The 19,158-nt window shown below is 47.1% G+C and overlaps 1 protein-coding gene across 5 annotated transcripts in view; it reads left to right on the forward strand.

Moving 5' to 3' along the window:
* The window catches only part of DOCK11 (dedicator of cytokinesis 11), an 80,821-nt gene that overhangs the window by 27,257 nt on the left and 34,406 nt on the right, over positions 1–19,158 (forward strand). For 4 of the 5 annotated variants that reach the window (XM_063421952.1, XM_063421955.1, XM_063421956.1 and 1 more), the window contains exons 8-30: positions 183–360; positions 807–886; positions 1,295–1,378; positions 3,229–3,369; positions 5,020–5,229; positions 5,565–5,687; positions 6,665–6,747; positions 8,269–8,391; positions 8,570–8,646; positions 9,158–9,342; positions 9,467–9,532; positions 9,709–9,801; positions 10,200–10,323; positions 10,933–11,054; positions 11,461–11,547; positions 12,792–12,881; positions 14,397–14,515; positions 16,055–16,124; positions 16,200–16,325; positions 16,883–16,954; positions 17,331–17,477; positions 17,909–17,992; positions 18,403–18,514. In XM_063421952.1, coding sequence (XP_063278022.1) covers positions 183–360; positions 807–886; positions 1,295–1,378; positions 3,229–3,369; positions 5,020–5,229; positions 5,565–5,687; positions 6,665–6,747; positions 8,269–8,391; positions 8,570–8,646; positions 9,158–9,342; positions 9,467–9,532; positions 9,709–9,801; positions 10,200–10,323; positions 10,933–11,054; positions 11,461–11,547; positions 12,792–12,881; positions 14,397–14,515; positions 16,055–16,124; positions 16,200–16,325; positions 16,883–16,954; positions 17,331–17,477; positions 17,909–17,992; positions 18,403–18,514 — 2,596 coding nt within the window. The remainder of the gene's footprint in view (positions 1–182; positions 361–806; positions 887–1,294; positions 1,379–3,228; positions 3,370–5,019; positions 5,230–5,564; positions 5,688–6,664; positions 6,748–8,268; positions 8,392–8,569; positions 8,647–9,157; positions 9,343–9,466; positions 9,533–9,708; positions 9,802–10,199; positions 10,324–10,932; positions 11,055–11,460; positions 11,548–12,791; positions 12,882–14,396; positions 14,516–16,054; positions 16,125–16,199; positions 16,326–16,882; positions 16,955–17,330; positions 17,478–17,908; positions 17,993–18,402; positions 18,515–19,158) is intronic. The other variant, XM_063421954.1, reaches the window with a different exon arrangement.

A 19,158-nucleotide genomic window follows, 5' to 3' on the forward strand; every position in this document is an offset into this window, starting at 1 on the left:
CTGTGTACTGCTCAAGCCACGAAAACCTCTGTGATTGCAGCTGGATTTCTGTGTCAGGGAGGGTGCCTGCCTTGTATTTTGTGGTATTTCAGCTCAGGGTGCCTTCTCAGGGAAGAGCTGTGTGGCAAGTACTGTGCTGGGTTGTTGAGGAAATGCGATATAAATCTCGTTTGTTTGTTCAGTGTCCCAAGATGCGCCGCTATGCATTTGAGCTGAAGACAATAGACAAGTACAGCCACTACCTTGCAGCTGAAACTGAGCAGGAGATGGAGGAATGGCTGGTAACTCTGAGGAAGATCATTCAGAGCAATACTGAGAGTTTGGTGCAAGAGAAGAAGGATGCTGTGGAATCTGTGCAAGGTCGGTTTGTAAACAAACACCTCCCTTGACCCTTCTCCAGCAGGATACAAGCAGTGTGCCTGGAGAAGTGTATACTGTACTGTGTTTAAAGCAAGAACTGTGGCTGACACTCAGTATCATGCAAAGGGACTTAGTATAACATGGATGACAGTCTGAGGAATAAAAGTAGAGGGAAATATGACCCTTCTTCTGGATGGGAAATCCATGGCAAAGTTTCAAGACTCCTGGAAAATTGGCTCTGTGCTGAAGTTCTGCTTTGGACAGACCTAGCAGACTGTAATAGTACACTTTGATACCCATAATGCATGGAAAAATCTTACTCCCAAGGAATGGAAAAGTCTCCGTAAACTGTTTCTGTGCTATTGTTAGCAAATACTGCAGGATGCTTTCTGGCAGAGCGGTGCTCCTGCAGTTGTTTTGAACATCTGTTTCTTGTGTCCTTGCAGATGATGAATCAAGCACGCAGGGAAAGTCAGAGAACATCCTGGAGAGTCTGGAGAGAAGCATGCATCCAGAGCTGATGAAGGTATTGTGTTTGCAGGATCACTCTCGCCACCCACAGCTGCTTCTCTCCAGCTTATCTGTGAGAGAGGTTTTCTGCTTTCTGTGTCTCCGGCTCTGGGGGAGCTGGGCAGGCACCAAGTCCTGGTGGGGTCCCTGTTATCCCACCTGCCTGTCTCATGGATGGAGCCCCATGGTTTGAGGCTGCGTGCTCCTCAGTTCCAAGTGTGGTTGCCAGCTTCTGCCTGCTTTTTCCTTCAGCATAGTCACATCTCTGTACTGTCCATGCACCGTGTCTGTGCTTTGCATCAGCTCGTGTATCACAAAGGCAACCTGAAAAATAATTATTTTGTTTTGACTCAGTTCTTTCCCAATAATGAGTGCTTGTCTCTGTGTGGCCAGGCACTAATATCAATGCCTTCCTTTGTCCTAGTATGGAAGAGAAACAGATCAACTAAACAAACTGAGCAGAAATGATGGAAGACAAAACATCTTTTCTTTCGACCCAGAAGTCCAGGTAAACGTTCCCACATTTGCACTGTGAGGTTTTGTGCCTCCCTTGTCCCTTTGCATGGCCACAGAGTTTGCCTGCAGAAGCATCATGTTTTCCTGTGGAGAACAGAAGTGCAGCCCATATTCCTGTCACTGAGAGCAGAATGAGATGTCAGTGCTCAGGTGATAGCTCCAGTACAGGGAGGAGTTGCAGCAGCCCCACACGTGGCCTCCTTCCAGCCTTGCTGGCATTTGTGTGATGCATCCTGATGTTGCTGGATTTCAAACCAGATCTTCTCTGGGGCTCTGAAAAGTTCTCATGCTTGCAAGAAGAAGCAGTGGAAGAGGTATTGCATGGATTCCTGCAGTGCTGCATGGGCTCAGCACATCTGGCACAGGGAGCAGTGGTGGCAAAGGCCATGACAGGGGTTTACAGGAAGAGCCTCAGTCTTCAGGGAGTTTTCAAATGTAGGGACAGACATTGAGAAAAAAACACCCTGTGCTGGTCTGATGCACTGGAGTAGAGGGTCATTGTCTGTTGGCCTGTTTTCTTCTTGGCTTTGAACTTGAATTCTCTGCCAGGGTCCAGGTGTGGGATTTCAGTGGAATGAGCTGCAATTGCTAACAGTTTTAGAGAACTGTTCCAGGGTACGTCACTGGTTCTGCTTCTCCTTCTGGCTTGGCGTGTTCACACCTGTAAAATAGAACATTCTGGTTTAACAAGGAAATGTAATTAGTCTTTAAAAGGTTTAGTTGTACAAAATGAGCTTTTCTCTTGGCAATTCTTCAGAGTCTTTAGCAGAAGGAAGATAAGCATCCAGGAGGCTTTTTGGTTTCTTTTTTTTTTTTTTTAGGAGAAGCTCTGAGAAGCTCCCTATATTCTAGTCAGATAATAAAAATGGAAATGTTACTCAGTGTGGAGCATCTAAGACAACTTCTTCTACCTAACCAAATAGTTAAGCTGAATTCACTGCCCTCTTTCTATACCCAGGGCACTTCATTCTGGTGTGGGTGGGTTGGATCTGCTGTAACACCAGGCATTCAGAGCCTGCTCCAGTCTGTGCTGGTACATGCACACTTGTATGCCTGCTGCTAAGGAGGCTGGGAGCAGGAACATATACCTGCAATGCACTTTCCTCATGAAAAGAAAATAAGGGAAACAAAAATACCTGCTGGTATTTGGGGATGTTTGGTAGCTCTGTCCCCAGTGCCTAACACAATGAGTGTGTCAGAAGCTGAGGGTCTTTGGTTGCAAGTGTGTGTGCTCTTTGAGGAGGGTGGATGTGGAGGCACAGACCAGGCGTGGGTGTTCTGGGTAGGGAGGAGGTGATGATGATGAAGCCTGTTTGGATTTCCCAGCCAGACACTCTCTGCTGTTTTACAGGTTACTACAGTTACTGCTGTCCTGCTGGACATGCCTTCCACTTTGAAATGTTGCTCACAGTCCCAGGTGTGCCTTCTGTCTATTTCAGGCACAAGGGGCCATCTCAAACCTAGTCATACTTTCATGGTGGAAGGTACTTTTCTGATTGTAACATTGTCTTATGTTCCGCTTTCTTCCCCAAGCTCTAAGTGGTGTTTGGGAGGATCCCCCTGGTTACAACAAAGCAGGAAGGAACTGAAATAATTCTGAGGTTTAGTTTGCTGTGGTCTACAAAATAAGTTGCTAAAAATTGATACATGCCCATGAATTCATGTCTTGAATACGTTTGTGTAGCATCATCAAATTGCGCTCATTTGTGAATGTCTTGTACCTTTTGGACCACTTTAAAAAAAACCTGTCAGGATAATATTGGCAGTAATGTGATCCCCTAACATTATTCTGGGGGTTGTTTTCTTTTTTAATGAGACCAGATTTGTTTGTTTGCTGTCTAGAGACTCGATTTCTCAGGGATTGAGCCAGATGTGAAGCCTTTTGAAGAAAAGTGCAGCAGGCGCTTCGTGGTTTGCTGCCAGGACTTCTCCCTCAACCTCCTGGCTCAGCTGAGTGACAGGGCAGAGGAAGGACCCACCAATGTAAGAGGAGCTCCTGCATGTCCTTCTTTGTCCTTTTTTCTTCTCACCAGCAAGAAAATACTTTGGCAAATTAATCTAGGGGAGGATAAAATGATCCTGTTTTGCCATGAGCACCAGTGGGACCTGGACAGGCGGTGACTGCTGGCCCAGTCATTGCAGGATTTGTTTGCCTTGGTATTTTGGTGTTCCAGAAGTGTGTTTGGGGACAGGGTCTGTGCTGACATGCCTCAGCCTGCCAGAAATTGAGATTGCTGAGAAACCTGTGGTTCAGGGGCACAGGGAATGGGGAGTGTGTGTCTACCAAATTCTGCATCCCTGTGAAAGTCATATTGGTAAATGATTAAGCTCCATCTCCAAACCACTCATGACTGTGTTTTATTTCATTTCCTCTAATGGCAAGGGATTTCCCTGTTCTGGAACCTTCTTCTGACTCCCAGCCTAACTCTATTCACAGTCATTTTATTACATGCATTTGTTATTGTGCCAAAGTTGTGCCTTAGCCTAAAAACTCTTGTATTTTTTGATCCTCTGATGTCTGCAGACAGCCATTACATCTCACCTCAGCCTTTGTTCTGCTGGGCTGAACAGACCAGTCTCCTCCAGTCTCTCCTCCCAAAACAAATCCCTGCTATCACGTCCTGTGCTTGCTCTGGCTGGAGTCAGCCCTTTCTGCAGGGGTGCAGGGGAGGCAGGGGGACCAGCCCTGCCCCATCTCTACTGGTGCTGCCCTGTCTGATGCCTGGTAGAATCACAAAGGCTTTTTTGTGATGGTTTCATATTGGCAGCTCACAGCTCTGATACACAGCACACAGGCTCAATAACTCCCAGCAGATGGATGCATTGCTAACAGCAAAGATTCTTGTTACCCGTCCTTAATCAGGTCCAGAGTGAGACCTAATCAGCACATTTTCAGCATTGATGTGATGCCTCCAAGTCATGCTGGAATGTCTTGGGCATGCTACAGTTTTATCTTCAGGCCTGCATTTCTATCTTTCCATGGATGCACGCCTACTAGGATGTTTGAATTAGAAATACATTAATTATTGCCACTTGCCTGGTGCTGTCAAGGTCAGTAGCTACAAAGCAGTTTGCAAATTTTGCACGTGCATGTCCTCAGCAGTGTCAGTCTTGTATTTGAGCTCTCCCGGCTGGGAGAGCTAACTTTCCTCCTGGGATAGCATCTGAGGAATATTTTGAGTGTCACAGTTGAGCCATCCAGAGCTGATGGACTTTGGAAAGTAAATACAGTGTTTTTTAGCAGGTGATCATAGACACTCTTAAGCTGATTTCTCATTGCAAAATGATAAACAGCTCCAATAAATTGAGTTCATCTTTCCTTCCTGACTTCATAGTTTACTACTTACATTAAAAAAAATAGAGAGATTTCATTTTTTGTATTTCATATAACTTTGTTCAAACTGACTAGCTCAAAATGCAAGAAGGTGCAGGAAAAAATGGATCTGTATATTTATAAAGCAAACAAACATGGATTGTGTGCCACAGTTCTGTAAAATGCCCATGTACCAAACTAAATGAACAAACAGAAGCAGAAAGTTCCCAGTTTCCTTTTCAGGGAAAGCAATGCATGTTGATACTCTGGAGCCTATGCCATGCATTTTTTGTAACACACATATTCTATAAAATTTCCAGGTTGAGCCCTTTTTCCTAAGCTTGGCATTATTTGACCTGAAAAGTAACTGCAAGATCTCAGCTGACTTCCACGTGGACTTGAACCCTCCATCTGTCCGGGACATGCTGCTGGATAGCTCCGAGCCCGGAGCAGAGGGCACCCAGGGACACAGTCCTGGACAGAGCCTTGTGCACGGGGTCCCTGAGTCCTGCCTGCGCTACATAAAACGGGTGAGTATCTCACTTTCTCCTCATTCGGTGTCACGGCTGAGGCTTTCCAGAGTGACTTTGAAGGGTGTTGTTATCCACCGTGTGGTAACCAGAGGCCAGCATTTCTCTGGAGTTTTGGTCGGTGTCAAAGTCACTACGCAGGGCTCACCGGCAGCAACAGGCCAGGTGCCAGGGACCATTTTCCGAGACTTGGCCGTGCTCAAGCCTGGTGAGCCCCTGTGGCCCATCCCCAGGGCAGGGGGTGTGGGGGGTGTGGGAAGGGGCAGTGGGGCGATCAGACCCCGAGGTGCACACTGGGGCCCTGCTGTGTGACAGCTGCTGCCTCTCCCTTGCAGGGGGTGTTCTCCGTGACCAACCCGCACACAGAGATCTTCCTGGTGGCCCGTGTGGAGAAGGTGCTGCAGGGCAGCATCGCCCACTGTGTGGAGCCCTACATGAAGAACTCGGACCCCGGGAAGGTACTGGCTGGGGTGTGGGAGTATCAACTGAGCGAGGCTGTCTGCTGCTGCAGGGAGTAGAGCGGGCTGAAATGCGGGTTTGTTCTGCGGCTCTTCAGTTTCATTCTGGCAAATGCAGTCCTTGTCTGTTCTGTTTGCATTGTTCCCAGGCTGGCTTCAGTTGAGCTGTCCTGGGAGACTTGATTCCTTCCCAGGAATTTTATAAAGAGTCAAGTGTTTGGGGCCAGACCTTTTCCCATTACACTTCGGCTGGCCAAGCCTCGGCTGGCAGGAAAAAGTGGGACACTTCATACCCAGAATGAAGTGTCTACATAGAATCATGGAATCCTTGATCTTGGAAGCACCCTACAAAATCATTGAGTCCAACCACTAACCCAGCACTGTCAACCCCACCACTAAACCATGTCCCCAAGCACCACATCTATATATGTTTTGAATACTTCTGCCGCTTCTCTTGGCAGCCTGTTCCAGTGCTTGACAACCCTTTGAGTGAAGAAATTTTTCCTGACATTCAAACAAGAGGCCCTGCTGCTGCCACCAGCATCAGTCTCTGCATCCAGGTGGAGCTGATGCCGCCTTGCTGCAGCTAGGCAAGAGTAGTTCCTGAAAAGTCAATTATAGAATACCTGGTAGCGATGGCATTCCCTTGGCACACTTTGTGAGTCTGTATAGGATGAGCCAATTGCAGTCAGTTTTGGAAAACAAGCTAACACCCTTTGGCAAATAGAGCACTAATACCCTGACAGTTCAGTCTCGAGGAGGTTTGACGTGACTGCCCGCAGCGTGTGCTGTTGCTTTGCACAGAACCAGCTGTAGGTGGCGGGAAGTGACAGACAGGGACGTCTGTCAGCTGCGCTGGTGCCTGGGGAGCAGATGGAGAGATGCTCCTCCCCGGAGACTGCAGCGCTCTTCCCTGCTGTTCAGGGGCAGCCTCAAGGTGCTGGCACACTCTGACCTGCCTCTCTCATGTTTTGCAGACTGCCCAGAAGGTCCATAAGGTGGCCAAGCAGGTGTGCAGCCGTCTGGGGCAGTACCGGATGCCCTTCGGCTGGGCCGCCAGGTCAGTGCTGGGGCTGGGCTGTAACCTCAGGCTGGGCTCTGCCCACAGTGGGAGCTGCTGCTGGTGCTGGGAGTGACCTGGGACACGGCTGGGCAAAAGGCCAAGTGACTGAAGTCAGTGAGGCTGCGGCCGAGGGCAGAGTTTGGCTCTGACTCCCAAGAAAGAATTGGGATTGGCCTGAAACGCTCTATCTAGAATTAGAAACAAAATACTGAAAAGTAAACAGTGACAGGCTGGGAAGGCAGTAACCTTCCTACTGACCTGTAGCTACTGCTACCAGGGCAGGACATTTGGGGACAAAATACACTCTCCTGTACTACCAAGGGAATCACTGCAGAAATTGCCTCCTGGCACCAGCCATTGCCAGGGAGAGAATGAGAACAGAGGACTTCCCAGTCTGGCAGTGGCAATCAGACAGGGTTTGTTTTCTATCCTAAACTCTGCTTTAATTAATGTTCTTGGGAATGGCTGGAGGTAGTGATCCCATTCCCTTGCTGCTTATTTCACTGGGACTGGTAAGTATGTCAGTGCTCTCTTAAATCTCACTCAGAGGAAGGCAAAATCATCTACTGCCTCCTAGTGCTAAATTGCATTTAGCAATTAATTGCATTTAGCTGACAAAAGTGTGAGGAATGGCATGGGAACACAGAAAGCTGTCACAGTGGGCTGGAGTTTGGGAGTATACTACTTGTAATGTGTATTCTTGAACTGGATGTTGCTGTGATGCTGGCTGCTCATCTTTGAGATGGTGGTTGTGGGATGCAGCTGGATCCTTGGAGCCAGCACTCAGCCCTCTTCCAAGGGAATCCTCACCCTAATGGTGGGCTCTGGATGGGCATTGACTTTGACTGGCTTCAGGTTTGTTCCTGCTGGGTGAAGAGCTGCCTTTGGACACCAAGGTGCCAGGTGGACTGGTGCAGGGGAGCTGTCTTGCTCTGCATCCCTGGAACATTTCCCCTGTGGGTCTCAGAGGAAAGTGCTTGCACAGAATGGGGCTACAGATGCTTTAATGTTCTTATTATACACACACGCCCATTGTTTTCATGGGCAGAGATGCTGATATTCATCCAGTGTAGAGTCCAGTCTCCTGCTCTGGCTTCAGGGGGAAGCTGGTACATGTCCCCAAACTGGTTTTTATCGTGCGCTCCTTTCCTAGGAGGATTTCTGTGCTCCGACCCCATATTCAAGTTGGAAGATGCTTTACCACTTGGTGTTAGTGGGAGGGAATGGAAGGGTGTTTGTGATTGTGCAGTAGGCTTGGAAATGAGCTGAATGTGTCCTTCTGACCTGGCTGGAGAGAGGGGAATGAAAATTGATGTCCCATGTGATTTCAGGTGACAATTGCAGCCTGGGTGTGGTCTAAGCACCAGTCAGGGTGGGAGAGCAGTCGGGTCTGGGTTATTGGGAGCAGCCACAGGCCAGTGAACCTCTTATCCGATGAACTGCCTTTCGGCAGTGTCAAAGACCTCAGTGTCTGTATGTTTACCGACATTTAGAAAATACATCTCTTCTTTTCTGCAGACCAGTTTTCAAAGACTCCCAGGGCACTCTTGATGCTGATGGAAAATTCTCACCCCTGTACAAACAAGACAGTGGCAAACTCTCCAATGAAGATATGCTGAAGCTTTTAGCTGAGTACAAGAAGTAAGTGCAGGGTGTGCAGGGGCTGGACAGGCATTTTGACATACATTTTTAAACAGTGAAGTGTAAACATGAGATGACAATTTCTAAAATACTCGGAGGGTAGCAAAAAATGCTGATGATGTGCTGAGCACCTGAGCTTTCAAGGTTCACACTCATTGTTCCTTTCTCCCTAACACAGGCCAGAGAAGACAAAACTGCAGGTCATTCCAGCCCAGTTAAATATCATCATCAAAGACATCCCGCTAGACTTCACAAGTAAGGATTGTGGATCTTAACATAAGTGCTGATGGTCTGAGCCTCAGGAGTTTAATGCTTCTAGGGGAGATTTTGCTGCTTCATTAACAAGAGTATCTCAAGGCTGCAATGAAAAATTAGTAATTCAGCACAATCCCTGACTTGTAAGTCTTTCTGATGCATACTATGGAGGAGATGTGGTCCAAGAGCAGAGATTTACCTGAGGGATTGGCTTTACAGCTCAGCCATCACATCCTAAATCCAAACAAAGCCAGCTGCCTGCTTTTGCACCAATCTCATATGACATTTTTGATCTGTAACATTGTAAGGCTTTACAAACATTGTCTGTGTTTCTGATTCTTTACCTTGCATTTAAAGAAACTGAAGCAAAGAAAGGGTTTGTGATGTGTTCAGTGTCATTCCATGGGCTTTTGGCCACTCCTGTCCATTCCTGGGTTATGTAGGCTAATCTCCTGTCCAAAATTGGATTTTCTAGTGGACCTTATTTTTTCTTATTCTTATTCTCTCCCAGATTGTTTCACAGCTTCTTATATTCCTATAAAACCTTTTGAGAAAGGCAGTGAGGACATTGCGGTTGAAGTGGAGGAGCTTGTCCCAGAAGTTGCAAAATACTGTTACCCTTTCACGGTCTACAAAAACCACCTCTATGTCTACCCCTTGCACTTGAAGTATGAGAACCAGAAGGTGTTTGCAAAGGTCAGTGGCCTGGGCGGGGACCTGGGCTGTGACCTGGGCAGGGACCTGGGCAGGGACCTGCAGCCAGGCTTGGTGTGGGCCAGGGTGATGCTGCTGCTCATCCTCCTGTTCTCCCCCATTTCAGGCCAGGAATATTGCTGTCTGTGTTGAGTTCAGGGATTCAGATGAAGCTGATGCCAGGCCATTAAAGGTGGGTCAACGTTACCTGTTAACAGGGCTGCCATTTGGCCACTGCTGGGTGTTCTGTGCCAGCCAGGCTAATCAGGGCAGGAGAAAAACACTGAGTTTCTATGATTACTGGTTTAATTTGGGCAGCTGATTTAGGGTGGCAGGACCCCGAATTCAGCTCTTCATTTGTGTTTCCAGTGCATATATGGCAAACCCGGGGGCCCTCTGCTGACCACAAACGCGTACGCTGCCGTGCTGCATCACAACCAGAGCCCGGAGTTCTATGATGAGGTAAGAGCAAAGTGTGAGAAACAGCAGATCTTCCTGGATGCTACAATGCCAAGGGGCTTTTCAGGGTACCTCTTCTTCCAGGGCTGAGTGAAATATGGGTAAAGATAATCACCAGCCCTTTGCCTCAGCAGAAGGGCTCAGCAAAGCCAGAGCCTTTGTCAGTTTTTAATGGCAGTTTGTGTTCTGCTGTCTGTACTGTCACGCTTCGTGCACTCCAATCACACACCCCCATTAATAAGTAATGTTGCAAATGTGGTGAAAATGTTAGGAGTTATTTAAGGTGGGTAAGAGTGTTTCTTGTGTAACTGCATACAACATAACATTTGTGAAATGAAATAGAACGAAAATATTATTTCACAACTAAAAATACAGTCTGATCTATCATGATATCATTTTAGATTAAAATTGAGCTTCCAATTCACCTCCATCAAAAGCATCATTTGCTTTTCACCTTCTATCATGTCAGCTGTGAAATTAATACAAAGGCAACATCGAAAAAACAAGACACCGTTGAAACTCAAGGTATGTTCAATGCTTAAACTACTTCTGTTGGAGTGTAAAAGGCCAAAAACAAATGCAGGGACATGAAAAAATATGTGATTAACATACCAGCCTATCTGAATTTTCTTTACCAAAAGCAACCTAATACAAAATTGTAGGTCTAAAATGGCATAAACTCAATGTTTTCAGTTTGTATTAAAGCTCAAATTTTTGCTGCACTCTGACAATTCTTTCTGTATGTTCCTGACTTGAGTTGCACAAATATGCTGTTGTCAGGCAAGTCACCAATAAAAGATCAAGGTGTCTGGGGGTGATCCTACCAGCACTAGGCAGGTGCACACCTGGGTCCCACAGGCTGGGAAGCCTCTCCCTTCATTAAGGGACCCTCATGGTGCACAGCCATGGCTCACCCCCTACTCCTGCCCCTCACACCCACCCCTGGTCCCTGCTGTGTCTGAATTCTGTTCACCATGCAAAAGGTGCTTTAATGACGCTGGCATGGTTGATCCCTTGCTGAAGGCACTTGCACAGCTGCAGGTTTGGACCTTGGTGGGGTGAGACAGAGCTCCTTTTGAGCTGAACACGTAGCGCTGCGTGTCTGCTGACTCTGCTGCCGTGGTTCCTCCGCAGTGGGGTTCGCCTGGGCGCCGCTGCTGAAGGACGGGCGGATTGTCACCCTGGAGCGGCACCTGCCGGTGTCATCCAACCTCCCCCCGGGCTACCTGGGGCTCGGGGACACGGACTCACGGAAGGTAGGAAAGCCTTCCATTTGGAATGGGCTTGAATGGAAAAGGAAGAGGAAAGCTGAGCTTCTGTTACCTCTGCAAATTCTGGGTTTCTGCTGGTGCTTTGCTCAGCTGAAAAGATCTCTACTGCAGGGCACCTCCAAAGCTTAAAGTTGGTAGGGATAGGAGACAGGACACCTTTAATTCCACTTTCCCTCCTTATGCAGATTGCAGAGGGTATTTCTCTGGTGGTCTGGGCTGTTGCAGATGGCACAGAGCAGGAGAGTGAGCATGTTTCGTGGGGAAGGTGGTGTTTGTGCTGGGGGTGAGCCCCTTCTTCCACCCCAGCTAGAACCTTCTGAGCAGGTGTCTGCACAGAGCCACCTTCTCACCACAGTCTGAAACCAAGTACTTGGATGTTGTCTGTTCACAGCAGCCCAGCATGGATGCAAAGTGGGTGGATGGAGCAAAGCCACTGTTTAAAATCAGAATCCATTTGGACTCAACCATTTACACCCAGGTAAGTCAAACACCTTAAAAACTTCCAGCACAAATGCAAAGGAAGAGACTGCTGCGTCTCTAATACAGCTGTGCCATAGGGGGTGTGGGAAAGAGGGCCCTGGTACCTGGTTTGCAAAGCAGCACTGAGATACTTCTGAAGCAGCATGGCTGGGATTACTTGCCCCTTCGCTGGATGGGATTAGATAATTGTGTGACTGAATGAGCCTAGGGAGAGGCTGATGTTTCCTGGCCAATTGCACTATGACTGGCAGGACCAAGGAAACATTTGGTCTGGCTTCAGTGATACGAAAGAGAGAACTGGTGCATGGGAGAGGTTTCTCCAAACTGTAGAATCATTAGTGTTGAAAAGACCTCCAAGACCATCGAGTCCAAGCTACTATTAGACTTTTTATTATTTCTTTTTTTAAAAAAAAGTTCTCTGACAACAGAAAAAAGTTCTCAGACACAAGAAAACAGTCCTGGTTTTCCTTTGAAAGCAGTTCAGGCTGATTTACCAAGTCCTGGAGTGTTCTGCTGTCTTATGGTAGTGGTGAGCTTCCCTAAGTTTAATATGATGTGCAGCAAAGATGCCCAGCACATTCTCTAGGGCACGTCCAGTCAGCTCTGCTCCTGGGGGAGTGCCCTTGGCTGGATGTCATCAGCTACATTTACATTCAGAGCAAATGGCTTTCAGCATCTAATTCTGTTTTGGAGATTTACTGATTCTGTATAGCACTGAGAGCAGCATAGTAGTTGTGCTTCCCACCAAATTACATTTCCAGATGCTTTTCAGAGTTAAATAACCCAGTAATTAAATCTAACCTTGCAGGAGTAGGGAGAGTAATGGGAAGGACAGTCTGCCTCAGATGGACAGTAGGAGGCTGGTGATGCAGGTGGTGAAGCAGTTTCTGTGAGCTGCAGCTGTTGGGAGGGCTTCTGTTTCTCCAGGCCAGTGTTGGTTGGGGATTCTAGTTCAGGTTAGTACAACCACAGGAGAATTTTAACACTGCTGGAAGTTTTGTGCTTTATATTGAGGTTAGTTGGGAGCCAGGGGCTGAGCAGTGGATGGGTATGTTGGAAAAGACAGAGAGCAGTCCTGGGAGATGGCAGCTGGCGATCAAAAGTGCCACTGTCAGGGACATGGGGTTTGCTGGGGACATGGCCCACTGCTGCAGGTAAGTCACCAGATTTCCAAGTGCAAGCAGTAAAATAGGGGCTGACAAATCCTGAGGGTGCTGAATTGAACTTGTTTGTCTCTTCCAGGATATGCACTTGCACAAGTTCTTCCACTACTGCCAGCTGGTTCAGGCGGGAGCTAAGGAGGTGCCAGGAGAGCTTGTTAAATACCTAAAGGTGAACAGTGCCTGTCACTGGGCTTCATTTGTGTTTTACAGACTGTCAGCAAACACCCAGAACTCTGCCCTGTGGGAACACACCCTTGCTGGGGCCGGTGCATTATGCAGTACCCTTACTTTTGCTTTAGCCTATCAGATGGGATAGTATTTAAAAGAAATGTTTTTTCATGTCCCTATATTCATTTTATCTCGTCAGACGATTTTCTGTGTGCTGCTTCCCTCTGCCTTCCACAAGGGATAAAACAAGCAGTCAGCATTGCTCTGCCCTGCTCATGGCAAAGCTCTCTCCTGGTGGACTCACACTCTCCTTCTTTGGTGCTCTAGGTTTGATTCAGCCCTTTAAACTGTAGCACAATTCCTTGTTTTCTGGAAGCCCATTCGAAACTGAAGGGTTTTTTCAGGCTGAAAAGGATACGTGAGATTATCAGCCAGCTAAATTTGAGCAGAGGTGACCTATGACCTAGACCCAGCTTTTTGGTAATCGCTGCAGCATGAGTAAGGGCTTTGGAGCAGGTCCAGCAAGGGCTTCTGCAGGGAATATTATTCTTGGCTATTTACTGTTTCCTTCCATAACTGCCTGTTTTTGAGAGTGCTGCTGTAGCAACAGCTCAGCTTCCAGTGGTGGGGATGTATCACCACAGGATTACTTACTGTCTGCCAGATAATGTATAAATATTTTAAGGAATAGAAAAAACAGCAGGTTATGAAGCCAAGCTCTAGGATCCCAGTAGCTTTGTTGTGAGCATTTTGCCAAGTGAGTCCCAGCGCCCTCACTGCAGCCTACAGACAGGGAGATAGGTATGTGCAAACCAAAAGTGAGGGATTCTTATCCACCATTACCACCACAACAATTTTAGTAATTTAAATAGCTAGATACAGATTTAAAAACCTTTCATTAGATTTGCAGGTTTGAAAACTGAAAATGAAACATGCTGTCTTTCCTAGATGATGCTGTCTTTCCTCCTATAATGAGCTTCAGGCACAGGAGCTCTGTGAGATTGGTGGTGGGTGTATGCACGAGAAGATCCTGACCTCCACCGGGTACCTTAAACTCCATTTTCGACAGCAAGCTATGCTCATTGAAAAGAAAAGTCTCTCTGAAAGTCATTGGGCAGCAGTTTTTCATGCTCCAAAGGCATTTGTGGAAATGGGACTTCAAAAAAACTGGCACAAGTGATGAGAAGACTTGAGAGCAAAAATTCAGCCTTAAATAATGGGCTTTTCAAATCAATTGTGACCTCAAATTAAGTCATAGCTGCTTGGACACATCTGAGAGGAGGATTAATATCTGTCATGAGTGATTTGTGTTGCTCCCTGAAGGCTTGCAGCTGGGATCTGTCAGCTGGAAGGAGGCAGCAAGTCCTGCTATGGGTCCAAGTTGCTGTCCTGCAGTGGGCTGAAGCATTTCACACCCCTATTGTCCCATTGCCACAGAAATGTCTGCAGACTGTAAATGTTTAACATCTGCAACATGTTGAACTAAAAGTGTCTGTGTTTTGAACATTTGTTTTAGTGTTTGCACGCCATGGAGATCCAAGTAATGATTCAGTTTCTACCTGTAATTCTTATGCAACTATTTAGAGTCCTCACAAACGTGACACAGGAGGATGAAGTAGCTGTCAACTGCACCATGTGAGTCTTGGGTGAACCGTCCTGTGACAAATGCAAAGCCACAAATGGCAGTGCAAAGCAGGGTCTGGTTTCCCAGTGCAGGGTGCTAAGTGACAGCACTGACTGTCCCCTGCTGCTGTCCTCCCCTGGATCATGTGGGTGGCGTGGGGGCGTTGTGGGGCTTTTGTCCTGGGAGTGGTGTGAGGCAAAATGTGGTACTTTAAAGGTACTCCTGGGTTGTTTCTCAAAAGAGGAAGGTTTTGGTGGCTCTGGGAGCCAAGTTATTGTTGTATCCAAAGGCTGCACAGTGCCCAGGCGTGTCCCAGCTGCAGGCAGCAGATGTGAGGAGCAATGTCCTGGTCTCATCCCAGCATGCCAGTCCCTGGTGTCAGGATTGCTCCCGGTGCACTGGAGTTAGGTGTGGTTTGGTGCAGCTTCAGCTCCAGCTGTGCTCCCCCCTAAAAACATGCGCCTTCCTCCCGTGGTGCTGCCTCCGTGGGGGTGCTGGATGTCATCCTCTGGTCCCAGCAGAACGTGCATCCATGTACCAGAAGCATCCTGCTTCCATGGAACTTGGGGTGGGAGGCTGAGCCCCAGTCTCCAGGGATTTAGTGCCTATTGCAGGCATGCAATGATGCAGGTCATGAGAACTTTTCCTTTGTGGAGCACTGTAATTCCACTCTGTTTGAAGCACCAGAGGGTGAGGAGAGGGGAACAGGTGACCCCAGGTACCTGTGGGGTGACCAGCTCCCTCCTTCTTTTCCAGAGATTTTTATTAAAGCTTGGCCTGATGCCTTCCAGTTTGTCAGTAGCTCTTTGTTTAATAACGTCCCTTTTCTCATCAGATTTTCATAGTGGAATTTAAAACCCACTTTATCTGATAAATGGCTCGTAAACTCCTTGTGGTTTGGCCTGTGGGTTCTGTGACAACGTGCAATAGTTTGTTGTTCCCTCTGGCTGGGAGTGGAATGTAAATCCCCAGTAGTGGCTGGGGAAACCAGGCTCTTGCTGCTTTGATCAGCTGCCTGGGAATGAGTCCAGAGGGCTGGCATGTTCTCCAGGATCTGCTTGACCTTCCCACACTGCAAGGCCACAGCCCAGAATAATCCTGTAATCCAAAATAAGATCAAATATGCATATAACAAAGAGCATATGATGTAAATGAAGGAAAAGGAAAAGGAAAAAAAAAGGAGGCCTCCAGAATGAATAAATTCCAGGGATGGAAGGAGGTGTCAAGTTATAATAATGATGGACAATGTTCTGTCTCACCTTCTTGTGCAAGGAATCTAGGGGGTTGGAAGTCAGCTTGTCTGGGTGATTCCTGGACCAGCACAGAAGTGGAGAAGAGGCTTTGGGCACCTCACCTGAGTGCTTTGTGCAAGGATGCTGCAGGAGCTGTGTGTGGGGGTGCTGGCCTGCAAGAACTGTCTCTTTGCAGATCAGGCCGTGCCTGAGGCTTTTGGGGTTGAGCAGGATGGGGCACATGTGTTGTCTGCTTTGGTGAGGTAGAGGAACTTGCCCTCCTGTTGCGTGCTGAGCACAAACCACGTTTCTCCCCAGGGTTCTTCTGCACATCGTGTCCAAGTGCCACGAGGAAGGTCTGGACCACTACCTGCGCTCCTTCATAAAGGTCAGTCACGACACACTGCCCCTCGAGGCTCCTGCTGGGAGCAGGCACAGGCTGACACTGCTCTTCTTGCCTCAGTATGTCTTTCGAACTGAGAAGCCGAGTGCCAAACAGGCGAAGATGACCCATGAAATCCTGGTGCTTTCCATGGCCACCATCTTGAAGCAGTCGGCAGATTTCCTGGCCATCAATAAGCTACTCAAGGTGAAGTGTTGGCAGCACCTGGCTGCCAAGGGTAGAGGGGAAGAAAAAGGGGGTCTGGTATGAAGCCCAACACTTAACCCCAGCTAAACCCATGGCAGGGCGAAGCTGCCAGGGCAACTCCTTGCATCCCCATCCTTGAGGTTCTTCCCTTAAAACAGGTGAATTCTTGCAGGGAGCCTCTGTTCAGGCCTATGGCAGGAGACAGCAAAGGGCTGTTCATTTTGCCAGTTTTACCTGTTTTCCTCAAGCCACACCTGAAGGGTGACTCATGGGAGGCAAACTGAGCTTCTGCCTCTCTGGGCCTTTGCAGGGCTTACACTCTGCTGGTTCTTGGCAGGGTTGCATTGGGGTGCAGAGGGGCTATATCTGTTTCCACCCTAAGACTGGCAGGACATCTCTGGGTAGCAAAGGCATCTATTCCAAGCCAAGCAGTGCTTACGAAAAGCCATTTGAATGTGAGCTCTCCCTCCCACATAGGTGCTTCCCCACATAGTCAGAGAGTATCAATCACGTTCGGTCCTGCTGAGAAAAGTAATAGTATTCTTTGTTCATTCTAGTACTCGTGGTTTTTCTTTGAAGCACTGGCAAAGTCCATGGCAATGTACTTACTGGAAGAAAACAAAATCAAGGTAAAAAATAATTTTGGCAATGCTGCATTACAGAACTGTTACAAAGTCTTCCAAAAGCTTTTCTGAAAAGCTATGTGACTCTCTACTTAAAAAAAAAAAAACAACTGCCAAACTGAATATCTTAACTTTCTGTTTCACTTTACTTTTCACTTTTCTTCCTTTTCACTCTCAGCTGTAATTTAAAAATTCCAGAGGTCCATATGGCTTGTGCAGCCTCCTTTTCTGTTACTACCTACTGCAGTTGCAGCCAATACTTTCTTTGGTCACTGTTTCATTAGGAAGCAACAAAAACAAATGCTAAAGAACTCGTGCATGTGCCCAGTTCTCCCCAGCTGCTGGCTTGCAGCAGTGAGCTGGGATGTGCTCTTGGTTTCAGCTGCCCAGAGGCCAGAGGTTCCCTGAGTCCTACCAGCACGCCCTGCACTCGCTGCTGCTTGCCATCATTCCTCACGTCACCATCCGCTACAATGAGATCCCTGAAGAGTCCAGGAATGTCAACTTTAGCTTGGCTAACTTCCTGAAGGTCAGCGGTTTCTTTCTTCTCCCAAGATTTTATCAGGGGAAAAAAAATATATATATATATAGACAATGAGAATGTTGTCTTTGGTTTTTACAAATGTAAAAACTCTTGAGGGGATAAGCTCTCCTAGGAAAGAAACCTTCTCTTTCCAAAGAGGCAGTAACTCTATGCCACTGAGGGTTTTCAGGAATACCTAGCAACTGTTTGAAACCTGAAATATGTATACTCTCATTTTAGATATTTCTGTTCTGCGCTGGAGACTTAAGTAAGATAATCCAAATTATTTCAGAGCAAGAGGATCATGTATGCTTTGGAAAGTCAGCAGCAACCCAGAAGACGAAATCTGGCTGCTGTCAAGACAGTAGTATGGAGGAGATTTAGGATGGTTGCTTTTGTTTTTAATAGTTTGTAACATGTTACTATTTTTTCTCCAGCGTTGCTTGACCTTTATGGACAGAGGATTTGTTTTTAACTTGATCAATGATTACATTTCTGGATTCAGCCCAAAAGATCCTAAGGTAAACAGTAGGTTTCTTGAAAAGTTGTTTGCAGCTGTACATACCTCCATTGATCAAAGCTTTGTAGTAATTATTTTATATAGTCTTGGAGACCTTTTAGACTCTGTTCCTGCACAGTCTTTTAGAGGCGGAGACCTCTTTGTCTGGGCCAAGAGCCTGTACACAGATGTTCTTTTAAGTCATGTAAAGAGTCAGAATGAAAGGAAAGAGTGGTTAATAGCCTGAATGAAAAAGACAAAGAAGTCCCAAGTGACACCTGTGTGCATTGACACTTAAGGAGGCCAATTATTAGTGAGTTTCACCAGATGCTATTTATTAGATTCTTCAATCCTTGTGCAACAAGTACATTGAAGTGGAAGAAAGTGGGTCAAACTAAAAACATAGTTTGTGTTCGTCTTTTTTTATCTCAGCTGCTGGTTGAATACAAGTTTGAATTTCTTCAAACTATTTGCAATCATGAGCACTACATTCCTCTGAACCTACCGATGACATTTTCCAAACCCAAGCTGCAAAGAGGTCAAGGTATGTTCTTAAGAGACTAGCTAAAGAGCTATAATTTGTTAGTCCTGATGGCTTCTGACTAGATGAACTTTGGTTTGGTGTCAAAGAAATGTATGCCCTGGTTAGGACATTAACCTTGGGACAAGATGTTTTTCTGTCAGGTTTGCATATCATGTTCCACAATGGTATGCAGTCAGTCTTTTCACTATTTCCTATATCTTAGTTTACGTGGGACTAGCAATATCTGGAAGATGCTGTCTGTGTTTTAGTAAATAGGCAAATTGTGCAGTGCAATCCTTTGTTTTCAGGAGTCTCAGCCTCCCCTAAGAAGTGGGTGTCTCACTAGTGGGTTCTGTAGGGAATGGGAATGCAGGAGGACAGACTGAACTTGCTCTGCTGCCAGCTCTCCTTGTGGCCACCAGAAGGGGGTCTAGGTCACCTTCTGTTTTCACGTTGAGCAAGAGCACAGCAGTGCACGGTGTTCAAGCTTGTTCCCAAACCTGAAGGCAGCCAGAAGAGCTTGAGCCCGTGCCAGCCCTTGGTGCATGCCAAGGGTATTTGTACTGTGACACCCCCACACATCCACACTGCTTTGGCTGTCACACCGTGTTCTCTTTGGTCCTGACGCTGCTCGGCACGGGGTGGAAGGAGCTTACAAGGGGCTG

The sequence above is a fragment of the Prinia subflava genome, chromosome Z (genome assembly GCF_021018805.1).
Source record: "Prinia subflava isolate CZ2003 ecotype Zambia chromosome Z, Cam_Psub_1.2, whole genome shotgun sequence".
In the NCBI taxonomy this organism is placed as follows: domain Eukaryota; kingdom Metazoa; phylum Chordata; class Aves; order Passeriformes; family Cisticolidae; genus Prinia; species Prinia subflava.